At 38.9% G+C, this 20,908-nt stretch overlaps 2 protein-coding genes across 2 annotated transcripts in view; both read left to right on the forward strand.

Annotated features, from left to right (window-relative positions):
- Window positions 1-267: 267 nt before the first annotated feature.
- Window positions 268-1,353, forward strand: LOC139110450 (uncharacterized protein F23F12.8-like). Its single transcript, XM_070670258.1, has 3 exons — window positions 268-352; window positions 591-812; window positions 929-1,353. Exons 1-3 carry the CDS (start codon window positions 268-270, stop codon window positions 1,351-1,353), a joined length of 732 nt encoding a protein of 243 aa, XP_070526359.1.
- A 17,971-nt stretch (window positions 1,354-19,324) lies between these two features.
- LOC139110451 (odorant receptor Or2-like) overlaps window positions 19,325-20,908 on the forward strand; it is a 2,085-nt gene continuing 501 nt past the window's right edge. The window contains exons 1-3 of the mRNA XM_070670259.1: window positions 19,325-19,726; window positions 19,931-20,075; window positions 20,343-20,680. Of these exons, the coding sequence (XP_070526360.1) occupies window positions 19,325-19,726; window positions 19,931-20,075; window positions 20,343-20,680 (885 nt within the window). The remainder of the gene's footprint in view (window positions 19,727-19,930; window positions 20,076-20,342; window positions 20,681-20,908) is intronic.

Below are 20,908 nucleotides of genomic sequence, written 5' to 3' on the forward strand. Positions count from 1 at the left end.
CTCCGTGCATTCAGCAGAAGGAGAGCGATACTCGACCGGCGAGAAAAAACCTGAGGGTGATCTAACCTCCAAATGTCGTTGTCTCTGAAGACTGGCGATGAGGTTCTAGACCTGCTCGAGCACCTGCGTGCAAGAATCTGGAGGGCGCCGACGAGATCTCGAAGAGCGGCCAGAAGAATTTTCCTTGTCTCAAGAGGAATTGCGAGCACGTGCGTGGCTCGAATTCTCGCGAGACCTCTCATCCTCAGAAGAATAGTCCGGAGAACAATGTCGGTGTTTAGCCGAATGGTGACGCCTGTGTGCTTTATGCTTAGGCATCCTGAAAATCACTCCACACGAGAAAACCGGAAAAGTGAGCTAACACGTGTTGTCACGATAAGCGAACAGAACACAATGACGAGCGTAGGCGCTGAAGGCGCGCGAGTACCAAGCCGCGCGCAGCGACTCTCTTTTTCGCTTGGAGTTTTTTGAAAACTGTTGTCAGATGGCGCGCAAAGCACGACTACATAGTTATTATTCCATCCGGACGAGACAACGGGGCATAATTGGAGCATTTTGGGACTCTGTTACAAATCTGTTGATACACTTAGCGCAAAGGAAAAATTATGAAGAAGAAAAGAAAATTACAAGAAATCAAGAAGACGATAAACAAGAAGACATCAAGGAAGAAATTAATCAAATCAAGAATGAACAACAAAAAGATTCAGAAAAGCTACGCCAGGAACAACAATTAACAGCGCGTTATACCATCGAAGAAGAGAGGAAACCAGCAGAAAGGAAGATCAATAATGAACAATATAATATTTATCCACGTTTATAAAATCAATAAAGTAAATAATAATATGGATTTATTTTAATTCAAGAAAACCAAAATTAAATATAGAAATCATTAAAAAAAAAAATAAATAACAAATTATTTTTCTTATAGAAATGGAAAGCTACATCCAAGTACACGATTTAATGAGGCTATTGAAAACGCAGCAGCAAGTAAAAGTAATAAAAGTAGAATCACCAAGTGCGATATATATACAATTCAAAAATGGAATGGACGAACACAAGAAATTGATGGATTATTTTGGGAAGAGAATGGAAAGAATTAAGGAAGAAAACATATTATTTCCAGATGAAATCAAAAAAAGAAAAACGGTTGCAGTTAAAGAAAAAGGACGATGGCAAAGAGGAAGAGTGGAAGAGGAAATAGATTTTAACCAAATAAGAATACATTTGAAAGACTCAGCACAAGAAGTTTTAAGATCAAAATTGAATTGTTATAAATTAGAAGAAAGATTCAGAGAGACCCCATGGCAAATCATCAAATGTAAACTAGCCCAAACTGAACCAAAAACAAGCTGAGGTTGGAATAAAAAGGAAAATAAAATGATTAATTATCTTTTGGAGGGACAACAAGGAAAAATAAGAATAGAAAAAGTCATCAACTATGAAGAAGTAGCAGTTACATTCACCAAGATATCAAGAGGACAAGAAGAAAAAGAAGACATAGGAACTCAGTTAATTAACAAAGGATATGCAGTAAGGAAAATAAAAAATAATTATGAAAATTGAAAAAACAGCAGTAAAAAGAAATAATATTATTCTACGTATATATAAGAGTGTTTATTTCCTTATTTGGAGTACACTTGACTTTTCGTTTCTAGTCATTTCATTTACATATTTACATTTTTCTACTTCTATATTATTACATTACTACATTACTACATTACTTTACTTTACTACACTTTACTTTTTCAATAATTACTTCCACACCCATACATTCCATTTTCCATTTTTCTTACATTCTTTTTTATTTCTTTTACACTTTATACCCAAAACCTTTCCTTCCATTCTACTTTCTTTATACATTCTTTATACCGCTTATTTTATTTTTAACAATCTCTGGACTCATGCAACTATTTTCAATTTACATTTTACAATTTTTTTTTCTTCTTTTTAATTTTTCTCTTCTTTTTTCAAGCCTTTTTCTTCTTTCTTTACTTACAAAACTTACAGAAAATAACGCTTTTTTTTCGCCTTTTTGCACGCTTTTCTTAAAACTACGCCAAAACGCACGAGAGAGAGAGCGAGAGAGATCACGTTCACCCACACCTACAAATCATGTCATACTTTTCTCATTCATTCATCTTGGACCCTCGCTTCCGATGCTTTTTTTTTTTTTTTTTTTTTTATCCATTCATACTTTCATTCATACCCATCCCTTCCCTGGTTCTTTCCAATATTTCCAACCATTTTTCTCCCTTTCCTTCCTCTCCCAAAATTTCTTCTACTACTTCCTCCCAATTTCTCCCCTCTCCCCAATCTATACATTCTGTCCATACATGTTCCCATGTTTCTTCCTTTTCTCCGCACATCCTGCATTTTTTTCCTTCTTTAATTTCCCAGTATCTATATCCCTTTATTTCATTTCCTAATCTGAATCTTGCCATTCTCATCCATCTCTCTTCCTTCCATTCCTTTTTCAAATACTCTGGTACCCCTTCTTTCTTAATTCTTTTATAGAACTTATTGAATCTTGATTCTATTATTTTTTTTTTACTCTCTTTTCTTTGTATATTGACACAAGTTTACCCCGAACTTGTTATAGCATCAATTTTATCAAACATTGTTCTAAAAAGTATCAATCGTACAGCAAAAATAGATAAAACAAAAAACGTGTATTTTATGTACAAACTTATATATAAAGGAACACGTTTAGAAAGCGATCGGTTAGACCGTTGTTGAGATCCAAACATCTCAATAGCTCAGAATAAAAGATGTCGCGTAATGACACGCTTGATCACGCTGCTTGTGCACGTAACGCAAAACACTAACGTGTCTCTAGATTATACTATAACTACAAAATAAATGATATTTCTCCCAAAAACTTACCTTTTTAAAAAAAAAGTTTAAAAAAAGCGCCAAGTATAAGTGCGCGAGAAAAGCTTTTTTAAAAAAGTTTTTAAGTAAAACCAAGACTCCCCCCAAAAAGATTTTAAATACAAAATGAATGATATCCTCTTCAAAAAACTGACCTTCTTTAAAAAAAAGGTTCAAAAAAAGCGCCAAATATAGGCGAGCAAGAAAAACGTCCTCGAAAAAGTTTTTAAGCAAAACCAAGAATCCCCCCAAAAAAAGACTCCCTTAAAATTATACTCCCCAAAAATAGACCATAAAATGTGTACTTTAATAACAAATACTCTTCATAAAATTAATGAGATCAAATAAATGCGCCAAGAACCTGAAGAAAATAGAAATTATATTTAAACAAAATCAAAACTCCCCCCAAAAGAAACTTCCCCAAAATAGAACATAAAATGTGTACTTTAATAATAAATACTCTTTATAAAACTAATGAGATAATGTAAAGAAAAAAAAAACTTGGCGCTGCGAAACCAGGCAAGCTAACAAAGCGTTTTATTATAATAAATATTAAATAAAAATATTAAATTTTAAGTGGCGAATAGCAATTATCAATTTTTTCTACAAATTTTATGTTGATGTTATTTTTATAAACATTCAGTTCTGAGAATTGCCGACAAAAAGGCGATTCCAGGAAAAACACCTCTCCCCGCGTGACGTCATTACTGCTCGCCATAGGTTACACTGACACACTAATACGAACTTGTCCAGAACCCGCCTATACACATCTACTTTTATTATTAGCACATAATATATTAATCAACAAGCTCTATTATTATTTAAAACTGCTTGCAAAACCAAGTATCATTTAAGGTGATTATTTTGAGAGATCAGATTCCCGCCACGTCCATGTCGTTGATCCTGGATAATGCTAAGAGCTGGGAACTTCATTGTACTTTAACAATTAACTCAAAAAGTACTGTAATTCGAAAAAAATAGTAATAATAGTCTCATATACGTATACGATTAAACTATTATTACCGATACTGGAATTTTTATAGAGCAAAAACGGCTCGTCAGATCTTGTTGCGGCCATGGAAACTTTTGTTCAGAATAACAAATTCTAGAAGATAGCAAAATTTGAGCGAGTTTAACCAAGAGCCATTTTTCATAAGATATGTGCGGGATCCTTTGTACTGAGTTTACGTATGAGTGTTCACAATGTCTTTGTCAATGAGTAATTACAGTTTATAGTTCTTAGCTGCACCACTAATTTTACACTACCACGTACAATTATATTAATTAATACGGGCCGAGCACTTGATGAAGCTGCCAGTATACTAAGCACGAGGCTCAACACGCTGCGTGCAGACCCGTGAGTTTTCTTGAGTTGCACACAAAATTGGAAGTGAGCAAATCTATTGTTTTGTTAAGTAATTGAAGAGACAATGAGATGAGTCGAACTGAATGAGTAATAATTAATGAGAATTTGATAGCAAACTGCACACGAGAAGTACACGAGGCACACACTGTGAACTCTGTACGATGATTCGACAGAAAGGTCCACTCGAGCTGGTATCGTCTTCGAGAATCAAAGGCGATAATCGAACGCTGAAGTAAATATCAATCCCTAAACTATCGATCACAAGCTGTCCCGCAGCGGGCTCATTACTAACTATTAAACAAATCTTTAACATACTCATTAATATATTCAAAATATCTGTTATATTTTTGAAACTTTCTTTGTTTATAACTTTTTCATAAACAATGATCGCCAACTAAAACCTTCGGAAAGTCATTGGTGCTGGCTCCCTATCTCTATGCAATTATCATATTTTGAATAGCTAATTTGAATATTTGAGGATGATTCTCTCTCATCACGTTCCTGAAAGACCTCACAGTAGAACTTCCAAGATTTCGTCCAGTAGTGAATATGGCATCGCCGTCCTGATTCCTTCCAAGGAGAACAGAAAAATTCTTCGTCGAGCGTAAAACACCAGAGAATAACGACTTTCGTTGCCTTCGTAAAGGTTTTTAACCTTAAAGAATGGTAGCTTGTTAAAGGCCAATATTCTTCAGATTTTCATATGTCTTTTAAAAGCTGGATTTCTTTGGTCCAATAATCCATGTAGGTCTTTAGTTTACACATGACTTTGGTAAAGAGCATGGTGAATCGACTGAGGAACAATGAGAATTTCCACAGGTAAGGCAGGTATCTGGCTTTTCACAAAATTTACTGATATGACTAATGTTGAAAATGTTGTAGCTCGAAACCCATTACAATAGTAAGATTAAGTAAGTAGTACGAAATAAAACCTCGCAACTAAATTAAAAAGAAGTTATATCAGCAACCCACTTAAATTGAAAGACCGAATAAATAAATATCATAAGAATAAAGGGTTGCGAGACCTTATTACCGAGAATAACAGATTGCATTGCGCCAGTAACCGAGTTACGACAATGTAATCCGCTGACACCGAATAAGCGCCTGAGTTAAATACCCGCGGACTGGCAGCGACGGGCAGTTGTTAATCACCTTACGTGCGTAACGTGAGATCTGTTGCGTGCCGGTAAAAATAGACGCCTTGCTTAGACGAGGCCCCGCAATTACACAGCGGAGTGGAGCGTGGGCAAGTGATAAGAAAAAAGAACGAAGTGTACTATATATATACAGGGTGTTTCGGATCAATGGACTTTCCCGAATATGGTAGGTAGGTCTCATCAAGACAAATCGAAAAGTCCAATACCATTTTACAATTTTCGCAATAATAACCGAGATATGAGTATGTATCTTATTACCGATTTCGGGCGGAGCATCGGTGCCTTTCTCCCCACTCGACGCATAGATTGGGCTAGAGGCGTAGCCTCAGTGTACGCGAGCGAGGCGAGGCGACGACGCGCGAGCGAGGCGAGACAACGATGTACGCGAGCGAGACGAGGTGACGACGCGTGAGCGACACGAGACGACGATGTACGCGAGAGAGGCGAGGCGACGACGCGTGAGCGACACGAGACGACAATGTACGCAAGCGAAGTGAAATGACTACACGCGAACGAGAACAACTTCCGAATTTAACATTTTCACGGTAGAGACGCTATCGTTTCCACACTATTCATGTCCGACGAACGTGCTGGCCACGCATTTGCCTGCCCCTCCCCCCTGTTCGTCCCATCCATCTATCCGGAAAATTATTGTTTAAGACGCGCGTGGCGGGAAAAATAAGACGGAGCGCCGTCTTGCCGGAAAATGGTTTGTCTCGCTATTAAGGCATGGAGGATGAAAGAACGGTTCGATCTGACAATGAAACATGCCAATAAAATTTTTACAAAATTTATATAAATATTTATTAAATAAATTTTTACTAATACTTACAACTACTTTCTGAACAATGCTTTGTCCGTCCATAAAATGTATTTCCCTGGAAATAACTCGTTTCCCGGCATTGGACAAGAAACTGTACAAGTATTTTTTGTAAATAATTATTATAAAAATCTCGTACTTTGTATTTCGTCGCGTAGTAGAAGCTGGTGCACTTGTTGTAAATTAAAAAAAAATGTAAATGAAATGTAAGGAAGACGAAACATCTACGATATCGACTACGCGGCGGATACTATTTGTCGGGTCTTCATAAAAGGCATTTAAAATTTCATCGGTGTGATTGAACAAATTAGCATATCAGTACATTCGGCTGTTGTAAAATCCATTATAAAAAGATACACCGTAATCGCAATGCGCCGACACGTTGAAGAACATGGCAATCCAGAAAAAATAAAATTATAAAATTATTTTAGTAATAATCAACAAAAATTTAAAACTTGCAATTACTTTGCTTATTTATCGACACATACGGAAATGCTCTAAAGTAACTGATTCCGATATCGAGCGTTTCGTTCCGTAGCAGCACAATGTTCTCGATTTTCAATTGTTTTTCGTGGCGTGCCATGTGCTTCGGCCTGTCGACACAGTGTCTTACGGTGTATCGTATCGCTTAACGATGGAGTTTTCAACGGCCGAGTTAACAGACATGTTAATTTGTTATGGTGTAGCGGGTGAAAATGCCAATCAGGCAGTGCGTGTATACGCGGAAAGATATCCGCACCGAGCGCGACCGTCTTCCAGAACTATTTTACGCTGCCTTCGTCGTGCTAGAGAGACGGGATACCTAGGTTTCAATAGAGAAAATCGGTTGCAAGTCGATCGTGGTGTACGGCGAAACTTTAATCGCGCCGATGACATTTTAGAATTATTTTATGAAGACCCGACAAATTCTATCCGCTGCGTAACCGAAATCTTCGGTGTTTCGCCTTTGTTTGTGCATAAGGTGGTAAAAGAAGACGGATTGCATCCGTTTCATTTACAACGGGTGCACCAGCTTCTACCACGCGACGAAAGAGAACGCGTCATCTTTTGTCAAGGTATTACCTTTTTTTCTTTTCAAAGTACGAGATTTCTTATAAAAATTAATTACAAATAATATTAAATACTTGTAGGATTTCTTGCCCAGTGCCGGCGAAACGAATTATTTCCAGGAGAAATATTATGGACGGATGAAGCGTTGTTCACCCCAAACGGAATATTTAATTCCAAAAATTTCGTTTTGTGGGATCACGTTAACCCGCGGTCCATTCGCCAGGGCGCCTTCCAAGTCCGGTGGCAATTAAATGTATGGGCAGGAGTAATAGGAAGTCGAGTTGTAAGTATTTTTAATGCGTAAAAATTTATTTTATAATTAAAATTTGCAAAATTTTTATTGACATATTTCAGATCGGGCCGTTCTTTCTCCCTCCACGGCTTAATGGCGAGTTATATGCAGACTTTTTGCAAAATACTCTGTCAATACTTATGGAAGACATTCCATTAGATTTAAGAATAAAAATGATCCTGCAACAAGACGGCGCTCCGCCTCACTTTTCCCGTCGCGCGAGAAATGTATTAAATAATAATTTTCCTGATAGGTGGATGGGGCGAGGGGGGCCAATTTCGTGGCCAGCACGTTCCCCGGACATGAACGTGCTGGACTATTTTGTTTGGGGCCACATTAAGGCAAAAATAGAACATATGCGTGATCGTACAGTTGAGGAGGTCCGCAATGCAATTATAGCGGCCTTCCATACGATCACGCCTGACATAGCGGAAAGAGCAACGCAACAAATTGTTCGGAGAGCCGAACTGTGCCTACAAGCACAAGGGAGGCACTTCGAACAATTTTTGCGTTGAGCTTTCCGGGTGGATTAGGCCTACTGGGGAGACCACATTAAAAAAAACGCACTGAGCTATCTACTTCAAAACGTAGTGTGGAAACGATAGCATTTCTACCGTGAAATTATCAAATAATTAGACAAGAAATCGTAAGTTGTTTTCGTTCGCGCGTATTCATTACACCTCGCTCGCGTACATAGTCGCCTCGCCTCGCTCGCTCGTCGTCGCCTCGTCTCGCTCGCGTACATCGTTGCCTCGCCTCGCTTGCGTACATCGTTGTCTCGCCTCGATCGCGCGTCGTCGCCTCGCCTCGCTCGCGCGTCGTCGCCTCGTCTCGCTCGCGTACATCGTTGCCTCGCCTCGCTTGCGTATATCGTTGTCTCGCCTCGATCGCGCGTCGTCGCCTCGTCTCGCTCGCGTACATCGCTGCCTCGCCTCGCTCGCGTACATCGTTGTCTCGCCTCGATCGCGTATATCGTTGTCTCGCCTCGATCGCGCGTCGTCGCCTCGTCTCGCTCGCGTACATCGTTGCCTCGCCTCGCTCGCGTACATCGTTGTCTCGCCTCGATCGCGTATATCGTTGTCTCGCCTCGGTCGCGCGTCGTCGCCTCGCCTCGCTCGCGTACATCGTTGTCTCGCCTCGATCGCGCGTCGTCGCCTCGCCTCGCTCGCGTACACTGAAGCTACGCCTCTAGCCCAATCTATGCGTCGAGTGGGGAGAAAGGCACCGATGCTCCGCCCGAAATCGGTAATAAGATACATACTCATATCTCGGTTATTATTGCGAAAATTGTAAAATGGTATTGGACTTTTCGATTTGTCTTGATGAGACCTACCTACCATATTCGGGAAAGTCCATTGATCCGAAACACCCTGTATAAGGTGTTTATTTTCTCCTTGGAGGTACACCGGGACTTTCGCTTCCCCAATTTTCTGCTTACAATTTTATAAAATATATCTTAAAACTTCATTCTTATCTCTAAACTATTTCTACTTTTATAGTCTTCTTTCTTCTTACAGCCGTTTCCTGAAAGTAAAACTTATATCCTACGCCTTTTTTCCTATTCTATTACCTACGCATCGAGAGAGAGAGAGATCACACATCCATTCATTCTTTACATTATTTTGCCTTAATTCTACCTTAAATTCTATCTTTGGACCCCCGCTTCCGACGCTTTTTTTTTTCATACTTTCATTCACTCCTATTTTTTTCCCTTGTTCTTTCCAATTTTTCCAACCAATCAATCTCCCTTCCTTCCCCTCCCAGAATTTCCTCCACCATTTCCTCCCAACTATTCTCGTTTCCCCAGTCTATACATTCCTCCCATATATGTTCCCACGTTTCTTCCTTCTTCAAACAAATTCTAAATTTTCTTTTCTCCTCTCCCTCCCAATATTTATTTCCTCTCATTTCCTCCCTTAATCTAAATTTTGCCACTCTTTGCCATTTTTCTTCCTTCCACTCCAATTTCAAATATCTTGGTATCCCTTCCTCTTTCACTTTTTTATAATACTTATTAAATCTTGACTCTCTTATTTTTTTCCATCTTTCCTCTCTTTGCCATTCTTTATCCTTTTCCACCAAATATTCCCCCCTTATTTCCCCTCTTTCTCTTAAATCTTCCACCTCTTTTCCCGACCATCCAAATTTTTCAAAAAATTCCTTTCTTTCTTTTTCCCATTTTCCTTTGCTTTTTCCCTCCCTTGCTCTTCCCTTCATTTCTTCCCAGCACCATTTTGCTAGAACTCCTCCTTTCCCTTCTTCTAGCCGTTTTTCATATTTCCATGCTCTCATCTCTGCTCTATCTTTCAATTTATCCCTCTGTAGTTCTTCTCTCACCATATATCCTGGTACATATCTTCTTACTCCCAGCACCCATCTCAAGTATTTTTCCTGTAATATCTCCACCTCTTCTCTTTCCTTCCATCCCCATATTTCCACGCCATAATTAATAACCGACCATACCAGTTTATCAAATAGCCATATTCTTTTACTCCAGTCTTTTCCGAATTTTCTTTTACCTATACTCCACACCTGCTCCATTATTCTTGCCGCTCTTTTTACTCTGTCCTTTACATGCTCTTTCTGCTCTCCATTTCTCATGATTATGTATCCCAAATACTTGAAACTTCTTACTTCCTCTATTTCTTCCCCTTTCCATACCCATTTAGATTTTTTCCATCTCCCTCCCCCTTTTCTACACCTCATTATCTTTGTTTTCTTTACATTCACTTCCAATCCCTTTTCTTTTACATATTCTTCCATGTTTTTAATCATTCCTTTCATCCCTGCCTCATTTTCTGCCAGTAGCGCAATGTCATCCGCGTACGCCAGCGAGTAAACTCTCTTGTCTTTTATTCTTATACCCCTCCATCCTCTTTTTTCTAATTCTCTATCTATGTCTGCCAACAAGAGTGTGAACAGGCTAGGACTAAGCTGACAACCCTGTCTTACTCCCTTTGTCGTCCAGAAACTTTTCCCTTCTTTATCTTTATTCACCGTTTCCTCTAATATTTCTTCACACCTTCTTATCAATCCCTCCCTTACCCCTCTTTTCTTCATTGTTTCCACCAATTTTCTCCTGTCTACAGAGTCAAAAGCCGCTCTCATATCTATAAACGCTATTACCATTTTTCCTTCCTTTTCCTTTATCTTCTTATTTAGCAGGTAATTTAACACATATATTTGATCCACTGTCCCCATGTCTCTTCTAAAACCGGCTTGACTCTGCGGTAATAATCCTTTTTCTTCTATTTCCTTTCTTAATCTTTCTGCTAACACAGATGCATACACTTTGTACGCAGTCTGTGTCAACGTTATCTCTCTATACTCTTCTACTTTTTCACCTTTTCCTCTTTTTAACACCGGAACTACCATACCTTCTCTCCATTCCTCCGGCATCCCCTCCCCCCTCCATACCCTTTTGCACATTTCCCATAATTTCTCTTTTACTTCCCCCCCCCCATTTCCATATTTCATTTTCTAAACCATCACTTCTTGCTGTTTTTCCTTTTTCAACCTTCTTATTACATTTTCAAATTCTTCTCTATTTATATCTTCCTCATTGTCTTCTATTCTCTCTCCTCCTATTTCTTCTCTTACTCTCCATTCCACTCCTCCTAACATTTCCTTATGTCACGTCCTGATAAATGTAATTATTTAGTCCGTTTATTAGTCAATTCATTTAAGAACTTTACCCGGGACCGGACAAGGATTGCAAGATTATTTCTTTGCTTTTAATCGTCTGGACCGAAAAGATAAAGATTTCTGTAAGTCACAAAACGCGGATCAGTTTTAGGAATTATATTAAAATTCGGATAATTGATCTGGAAATCAATCAAAATTAATTTATATTTTGGTTTATTTAATTCAGTTATTTGTTTTAATTTCTGGATTAAGGAGAAAGGATTTTGTTTCGTTTCAAGGGCTCTCTTGACCTGGTATCGGAGTCGTTTTATTTGAACTCGTTTACCGGCGCGTTTCTTCATTAGAAATTTCAAAATCTAAATTATTCATTCAGCGGCGGCAGCAGAAAATCTTCGGAAATCTTTCTGCGCGCGCTCCATAAAGAAGCGATCAAACCCAACGCGACACTCTTCGTCCGCGAGGTTCTACAGAAACACCTCCAAGGAATAAATAATATTTAACTCAACTCTTTTCAATTTAAAAATTCCGACACCAAAATCAAGTTAAATCAAAATAAAATATTAAAGTTAAATTATCAAATAACAATTTATTTAAATAAAATATTTACCTTAAATATCCAATTAATTTTAAAAATCTCTCACAATCTTTCCAAAGATCTTTTACTTTCAATCTCTAAGTTTTAGCTCAACTTCCTTGATCCTCTCGCTCAATTATTCCTTAAACTCAATCGGAATCAAACAACTCTTTCTGACCATCAATCGCTTCATTCACAATGCTCTGTATTCTTTCGCAATTGATTGATTAATTAATTAACTGACTAACTAACTGCTCGCGCTTCTTCGCACGTTCTTTTATAGAATGTGGATCCCCTTGTCCCCGCTAAAGACTTGGTTCACCACCTCTTTTGAAATCAAGGAGGAAGGGTACTTTAAGATCGATAATTTCATATAGCTAATTAGTAACAGCTCTACCCGTTGATGTTCGATCGATAAAATCATATAGCTTATTCGCCTCGGTCCCCGATGGTAACCGGCTCGGTCCCACCCGGTGTCAGTCACTTGTTGTTCTTTAAATAGAATTGGTTTTAAATTTCGTTGCATTCCAAAGTTTATTTCCACAGTTTATTATTTTAAATATTAAATTTGTCAGCACGTGACACTTAAAATATCCGTCCCATTCTTCAATCTTTATTTTTTCCTCTACTTCCTTCCTTTTTTTTCTTTCCTTGTTTACTACTTCCCATACTTCTCCCTCTGTTCTAATCTTTTCTATTTCTTTCTCCCATCTCACCTTTTCTTGCAATTTTTTCTTCTCACATAGCTTCTTATATTCACTTTTCTTCTTTTTATAATTCTCCTCACTCCTTTCCCCCTTCCTCCATTTTAGCATTTCTTCCTTCACTTCATCATTTTTCCTTTTACAATCCTCATTCCACCATCTTTCTTTTGGTTTTTCCCCCTCCTCTTTTTTCATTTCCTTTTTAACTACTTTCTTTGTTTTTTCCAATTCTTTACTAAAACTTCTCCAATGTTCCTCCGTATTGTTTTCTTTCTCTCTTTTTTCTTTATATTTTTCCCTGAAAATTTTCCTCTCCTTCTCACTCCAAGCTAGTTTAGTGCTCTTTTTTATACCATATTTACATTTTCTCCTCTTTCTTCTCTCCCTTTTTATCGTCACTATTAAGGGTAAGTGGTCTGAGTCCACTTCCTCCCCCACCTTCATTTCTACTATTTCTCCTTTTGATTCCACGTTACTGATCACATAGTCTATCACTGTTTTTTCTCTTCCCCCTACAAATGTCCATTCACCCTCTTCATCTCCTCTTGTACAACCATTGACTATTCCCCATCCTGCTTCTTCCAAAGCTTTACAAAATTTTTTTCCTTTTCCTGTAATTTTTTTATCCTTTGTTTTCCTTTTTCTCTCTTCCTTATCTTCTTCTTCTTTTTCATCATCCCATAGCCCGCCCTCTTCTCCCGTCCTCACATTAAAGTCTCCCCCTATCAGATATCTCGTTCCTTCCTCTTTTTCATTCATCCAATTTCTCATATTCTCTGTTATGTCTTCTAATACCTCATTTACATATACCCCTGCTATTTTCCACCATACCTTTCCACTTTTTATCTTTATTCCTATCATTCCTTTCCTATCTTCAAATTCTAATTCTCCTTCTCCTTCCAATTCCTCCCTCCATCCCATCACCATTCCCCCCATTGCCCTCCCCTTCTTATTTTTCTTTTCTGCCCTCTTATTTATCCATTTGTAGCCCTTTGGCAGTCTGCTTCTTAATCCCTTCCATTTTTTTTCTTCCAACCAAGTTTCACACATATAAATCACCTCCCATTTCTCCATGTTCTTCCAGAAATCTTCATCTTTGTTTTCTATTCCTGCCACGTTCCAAAAAACTATTCTCACGTTTCTATCTTTTATCTCCGCCTTTTCCTTTCCTCTCTCCTTTTTCCCCTTTTCTTTTTCTTTTTTCTATTTATCTTTCCTTTTTCCATTTTTTTCTTTATCCTTTTCTTTTCCTCCTTCCTCATCTTTTCTCTCCACTTTTTCCAACTCATTTCCTTCTCTTCTTCCGCCCCTTTTCAAAAACTTGCATTTAATCTATCTGCTATCACCCTCTTCCTTTTATTTCCTTCTTTTTCAAACTCTTTCGCTCCATCCCATTTTCTCAATTCTTCCTTCAAATCATCCCATATCCACATTTCTTTATTTACCCATATCTTCTTGTATCCTATTTTTACCTGTTTTCCTTCTCTTTTCAATCTATCCGCTTCTCTCTTTATGAGCCATTCCACTTTCCTTTCATATTCTGTCAGATCGTCTCCTATCCATTCCGTCCTGTCCTTTAGTTTTCCCTTGCATCTTAATATTTCCAGTTTTTCTTTAAAGTTTTCCATCTTTACCCACACCATACCATAACCTCCTTTATTTACTCCTCCTATCTTATTTACATCCTCTATCTTTGCTTTCACACCTGTTGCTTCTATTATTTCTCCCACTTGTTCTTTCAACGCCTTTTTTTCTTCACTTTTTATCTTTATACCTCTTATTATTAAATTGTTTTTCCTCCATTCTTTCTTTTCTCTTTCTTTTGCCATTTCCAACATTCTCGTTCTTTCTTCCAAACTTAAAACCTTTCCCTGTATTTCTGCTGGTATTTCCATTTTACCTCCCTCATATTTTTTTTCCCTTATTTTTTTTCCATCCCATCTATTCTTTTCTCTAAATCTATCTTCTCTTTTTTCCATATTTTCTTCAAATCTTCTATTTCCTTTCTGATTTGTATTTTTATTTCCCTTACTTCCTCCAGCTGCGCTTGGATCCTTGCGAATCCACTTCTCATCTCCTTTATCACCTCTTCAAAACCTTCCTTGCTTATTCTTCCTTCACCACCTTCTTCTGTTGCTTTCACCGGCGATCTATAAACTTTTACGCTTTTCCTAAATCCTTCCAAACCCTCTATTTCGCCTTTTTCCTCCTGCCTTCCTTCCTTTTCTCCCCTTGCTTCCACGCTTCCATAATTGGCAAGCTGTTGGCCCTTTCCCTTCTTAACAGTTCTACCTTTGCAGGTCTACCCATTTTCTTCTTTATTTTCTCTTCTCCCTTTTCCTCTTTTCTTTCCTCACTTCCACTCTCCACAATTCCTTTTTCCTGTTCGCTCATTTTCCAATTTTCCTTATCTCTTTTCCCTTTGTCTTTGTTACCTCTTACTCTCTCCATTACCCCCTTGCCTTCCTCCTTTCCTTTGCCTTACACACGGTTTTTTCCCCGTCACCGCCGACCTAACCTCAAAAAGAACTCCGCTTTATATCTTCCCCGATTTTTCCCTTTATTCTTACCTTTGCTCTTTACCCTCACTTGCCCTCCTTAAAGACCCTTCCCTCTTTCCCTCAAACCAACCTTTTACCTCTGAAAAACTTTTTTACTCCCACAAGACCTTTTTCTACATGCACTCGCTCAGACACACAACCGTTCGCTCTGCAATCGGAAACGAAAGTCCAAGAACAAAGTGTACTAATAAAGGTGATAGATATATATATATATATATATATATATATATATATATATATATATATATATAAATGGTGTTTTTCCCGGTAACTGGAATTAAACTGAATTTTGACGAATTAGCGCGGAGCATATAATAAGTCGGGCGCGGCAGGTGAGAGCGGGTGGGCCTTAGGGAGAGAACGGGGGTGAAACGCCGCGCGACAATTGTCTATCACACCTCGCGTTGACTCCTCCCACCCCCACCCCACACGTCGCGCGGCGTTTCACCCCCGTTCTCTCCCTAAGGCCCACCCGCTCTCACCTGCCGCGCCCGACTTATTATGTGCTCCGCGCTAATTCGTCAAAATTCAGTAATTTCTTACTCGGTAACGGTTACGAATTTCACTAAATGATATCTGACTTTTCGATTTGTATTCCCGATATCTATCTACAGTTACCGGGAAGGAAACCTTATTTCAAACACCCTGTATATATATATATATATATTTTTTTTTTTTTTCTGCAAAAACTACTCTACTTGCCATCCTCATCCTACGCGCTCCCGACAGCCCCAAAGGACAGACCCCGTGCACCGGCCACGGTGCAACAAAAAGTAGTGTTTAGTTTTATATAACGTTTAAATATAGCGCGCAATGTTAAGTTTCAAAAAGATGCAGCTCTGCCGTTTAGTACTAAAAGAGTGGCAATCGATTATGTCGGAATAGTAGAGCAGACTGAAAGAAAACGCAAAAGAGAGAAGGTGACCAAACCATTAAAAAGGAACTCAGTGTTGAATTAGAGAACCAAACAGAGTACTTTTTTGTTCTGTATATTTTTTGTTTTTATCTATCAAGATTATAAATAAGCAGTTGATATTAATTCTCTGCAAAAGTAATTCGTGCAGATTTTGCCACCATGTGCCGCTCAATAGCCAATGCGTCCACATTTGTAGCAAAAATGCACCAATAAAACATAAAGGGAAACTAAGTTAATTGTTTTTAAAATAATTAATTATTTTGGTAGAGTTTTGCCCTTAATTTTAACACTTACATTTTGTGATTCTTCCAATTCTTTAGTCTCTCAATTACCACGTATTATTTAAATATTTAAATTGATCAAAGACACATTAGTGTTCTTATTTTCTATAGTTTCCTTTAATTTTTCTAACAAAAAATTATTTAGAATTTTCTTAAGAACTTTCGGTTGATTTTAAAGTGAGGTATGAAGGTCACCAAATCCACTTTGTTGAAAAATTTGTTGGAAATAGCACTATTTGCCAATATTTTTTAAGAAAAAGTGACTCTTCAAATTTATTTATTTCAGTTACTTGTAAGCTTGCATCATTCTTCACATTCACTGCTACATATTCTAGTGGCAACATCCGCTTTTTCTCTCTAACCTACCACTATGTATTAATGCGCGCACTGAATAAAGAAAACTCGATCTTGCCGGTATTAGCATTTGCTATTAGACTGTGAAAGGAATAAGACGGATTGCCAGGAAACTTATATCATATATTTTTTAATAAATTTGTTAATTGGACGATATTGGTAAAGTGCTTATAATCTCTTCTGATTACGATGGTACAACCTAATTAATAGCACGTATTACAACCACGTGCTACAAATCACTAACCTTACAACCATTTATTAGAAAATGGCGGAAGTAAAGATGTACACTGTGACGTAGCGGCTCTCGCTGCCTCGGCGTAGCTCCTCGCGACCGTCACAGGGTGCGCCCGGCAGACCGTCGATGGTTAAGACTGCGGAGTAGGCGGGTTCTCGGAGGGTCCACTGCGTATGAAATTAATTTATTAATTGTAACAAATTTTTGTTTGCTACCGTATACCGTTGCGTTCTGCGGAAAGTGCTCGGTCGAGCGGAAGACGCGAGAGCCGGAGTCGCGGACGGGAAGACGGGAGAAGACGCAGGAGAACAAACTCCCCGAAGGGACGACAATGCAGAGGCAGTGCCCAGGATGGGAGGCTTCTTGTCCCGAAAGCACCGGAGAAAACCCAGGACAAGGAAGTGGCACACAAACACACCTCGTCGCTAAAAATCGTCTGCGGGAGAATTGACGCGGCAGAGAATCGGCAAAGAACTATTCGAAACTGTTGTATAATTTTGTTAAATAAAAGTTACACAGTGTATAAGATATAAGAAACAAATATATTTAGAAGAAAAAGTATTAAATATATGATCCTAACTCGCATACAGCTCGAAGCAGACTGACGATTTGAAGACAATTGCATGAGACGAAGCATCGAAAAAAACGCACAGTCCCACGATACTTCTCTTATCTCCCCTTATAATTCTTATCTAAGAATACGCGGAAACTTACTTTTCTACAGAAACCCGCGCCGATCTGTTAGCCATCGATAAAGCCCTGCGAACGCAGCTGCGCCCGCGGGAAACTAACGGCGGCATCGCGCGCGGAAAGTCCGCGAGATCCGCGGGTGGGAATGCGCCGGGCCTCGTGCCAAAATTTTGCGCGGTCCTCGCTTTCTTCTGTGCGAACCGGCGACGACAGCAGTCGACCACCGTAGCGAGTGAATAAGCGTGATAGAAGCCAATCGCTCACTACAGCGAAGGCAAGGGCAAGATACATAGGCGCCGACGGAGAGCGCCAGAAGGAGAGCCAGGAGGTCTGTGGGGTCTAGAAGGCGTATTTTTGGTGAGGTCTTTCACTCGCTTTGCGGCTTTTCTTACTTTGTAAAGCCCTTCGTTCCTCGGGGAGGCGGCCACGTGCTCGAACGACACCCGGCCACGTGAACAGGTATCCGGGCCCGGTAGATTTTGGTGACTCGCCACGGAGTAAGCGAAAGACACTTATTTAGCAAGTGGCTTTTGACGAGCGTCCGAGCGTCACCGGCCGAGTCCCGTGGAGAACCAGCCTGCGTAGAGATTGTAATATTGTCGCGGACCGCGTACTTAGCAGATCCGACGTCCGCGCCCGCACAGAGAGCCCTCAGCAGCGGCTGAGACTGAAAATTAGGGCTCACGACTTTGTTAGCGACAGGCGACATTCCGCGAAATAATTCTTTTTGTTGCGGTGTCCCGTGAAGACAAACGGCGTGTTCGGAAAACGCGTGGCTGACACCAAAACAGGGCCGGTACGTGAGTTGACAAATACCGGGATCGACGCTGAGGTAACTGTTCGGGATTTATTCGTGTGAAAACCGGTTGATGATTGAGGCGATCAGGCAAAGGTTGACCTTGTTTATTCTTTTCTGTTGTTAATTTTTGTTTACCGTAATAAACGGCTTTATTGTTAAGATTCTTCGCATTCCGGGTAAAATTATTTTGTACCGTCAACTTTTCTGTTCGCCCGTGAATTCCGTCCGCCTAATCCCGCTTCTCTCCGTTCGGTTGCGTTAGTCCCCACGCGTGATGGCTATTAAAGTTTTCAATAAATTTTAGGAAAGAAGTTTATAATTCGCGTAAAGTATCTCGGCACGGCAAAGACCGTGCCTGGCGCTCAATTTTGGTTTTGCGAGAATACGCCGTCTCGCGTCGAAACACAGCTGAGAACCCGTGACCCCTTTTTTCCCGCTACCCCTCGTGCAACGGCGGAGCGCGGATTCTAGATCCGCGCTCGACCTTTTTGCTCGCGGCTTTCCTCCACGAGGAGAAAAGTATGCGACAACACATAATAATTGAATTTAATTTAACATAGAAAAATCATAATATTAGGGGGACCGGAAAGTAATGTCGTTTTTGCGCATACCTATAGTCATTTGTTATTTATTAGCTCATTGCCTACTTCACAGTCGTTCCAAAGACATTTTAAGGTTAGAGTGACCTTTTTATTTAAAAGTACTTAAATCTAAAACTTTTTTTGTAATTTATAGTGAAATGGCGAGCTTAATACCCGAAGAAGAACATATCCGGCATTGTATGCTTTTTGAATTTCGCAAAGGTAGTAACGCAACTGTTGCTACCAGTAACATTTGCGATGTTTATCCAAATGTATTAGACGTTCGTAAATGTCAAAGGTGGTTCTCTAAGTTCAAATCTGGTAATTTTGATCTTTCTGACTCGCATCGATCCGGAAGACCAGTAACTTTAGACAATGACATGTTAATGGCAATAGTGGAAACAAATCCGTCTTAGACAATCGAGGAAATGTCGAATACACTTAATCAACCTTGGTCGACCATCCAAGAGCATTTGCATCAAATTGGAAAAACAAACAGAGCAGGTGTTTGGGTTCCGCATAATCTATCCGAAGAAAATAAAGCTAACCGGTCCACCATATGCAACTTATTGATTCAGCGATACAACACAGAAGCGTTTTTTGATCGCTTGATCACTGGAGATGAAAAATGGGTTCTTTATGAAAATTTAAAACGCAAAAGGCAGTGGCTCTCTGTGAATGAATTACCACAAAGTTTAGCTAAGCCAGGTTTACACCCCAAAAAGGCGCTTTTGTGTGTTTGGTGGAGTATTCGCGGAGTAATTTATTTTGAAGTGCTTAAACATGGAATAACTGTGAATGCAGACCTTTATTGTGAACAATTGGATCGAGTAAATCAATTTTTTTTTTTAATTAAAAAGTGGCCAGCGATTGTCAACAGAAAAGGCGTTATTCTGCAACACGATAATGCAAGACCACACTGCGCAAAACAAACCTTAAAAAAAATTAATGAGTTAGGTTGGGAAATACTGCCTCACTCACCATACTCGCCCGATCTTGCGCCATCGGATTTTTATCTATTCCGATCATTACAGCATTTTTTAAGTGGGAAAAAATTTGAAAATTTAGATGTTGTGCAAAATGCCATCTCGAGTTATTTTACTCAAAAACCCATTAGTTTTTATCAATCCAGGATTGAAAATTTAAGAAGTAGATGGCAAAAAGTTGTTGAAAATGAAGGTAATTATATAATAGATTGAAAATAAATACATGTTAAAAATTAATTTGTTTAAATTTAATAAAAAAAACGACATTACTTTCCGGTCCCCCTAATATGACGATAGTATATTAAATTAGCGCATAACATTGTTAGAATCGAATACAATACAACATTTTTTTTTTTTGTACTGTAATAGAATTTTCAAAATAGTAATGAGAATCAGCAGAATTATTGAATGTGCCACTGACGCATTTAATCGTTAATCTGATGGTTACCGTAAATTTTTCTTTGTAAACATACGATTTTACAGATTTTGGTGCTTGTTAATTGTGGCGTCTGCTTCTGTTGCTTCGACAATCTTTTGGGTCTACTGAATTTGCATACCGCCGGCCAATTCAAAATTTTGCAACGCCGGTTAAAAAGTATTCTCAAGAGCGCCAAAGAGACCGACGTAATAAAAACACGGAGTCAGAGAGTATACAAGAAACTTAGAGAGTGCGTGTTAATGCATCACGAGCTGATCTGGTACAGCGAGAAGATGGAGCAGGTTTTCAAGTACACGACACTCTGCCAGCTGTTAGTATCCAGCGTCATGCTTTGCGTGGCAGGCTTTCAGGTATTTTTGGTAAGCATGTGATTGCACAGAAAAACGATTAAAGAAAGGGAGGTAAGAAAAAAATTGGGAGAACGTGCCTATCGGGTTCTTTCATTCATATAATAATCATAAACAGGTATTTGGGTGAAAAATTATTCAGGTTTAATTATAATTAATTAATATATTTTTATTAAAAATATAATTATCAATTATTATATTAAATAATAAAAATAATCGAGTTAACTAAATTTTTCTTTT

The sequence above is a fragment of the Cardiocondyla obscurior genome, linkage group LG20, assembly GCF_019399895.1.
Source record: "Cardiocondyla obscurior isolate alpha-2009 linkage group LG20, Cobs3.1, whole genome shotgun sequence".
Lineage (NCBI taxonomy): Eukaryota > Metazoa > Arthropoda > Insecta > Hymenoptera > Formicidae > Cardiocondyla > Cardiocondyla obscurior.

Excerpts from the sequence above, each read along its gene's own strand:
- LOC139110450 (XM_070670258.1), top strand. The coding sequence starts at position 268 with ATGTCGGTGTTTAGCCGAATGGTGACGCCTGTGTGCTTTATGCTTAGG. Across the intron at positions 353-590 it reads CACACGAGAAAACCGGAAAA|CGCAAAGGAAAAATTATGAA; the intron begins GTGAGCTAACAC and ends TGATACACTTAG. Across the intron at positions 813-928 it reads ACAATATAATATTTATCCAC|AAATGGAAAGCTACATCCAA; the intron begins GTTTATAAAATC and ends TTTTTCTTATAG.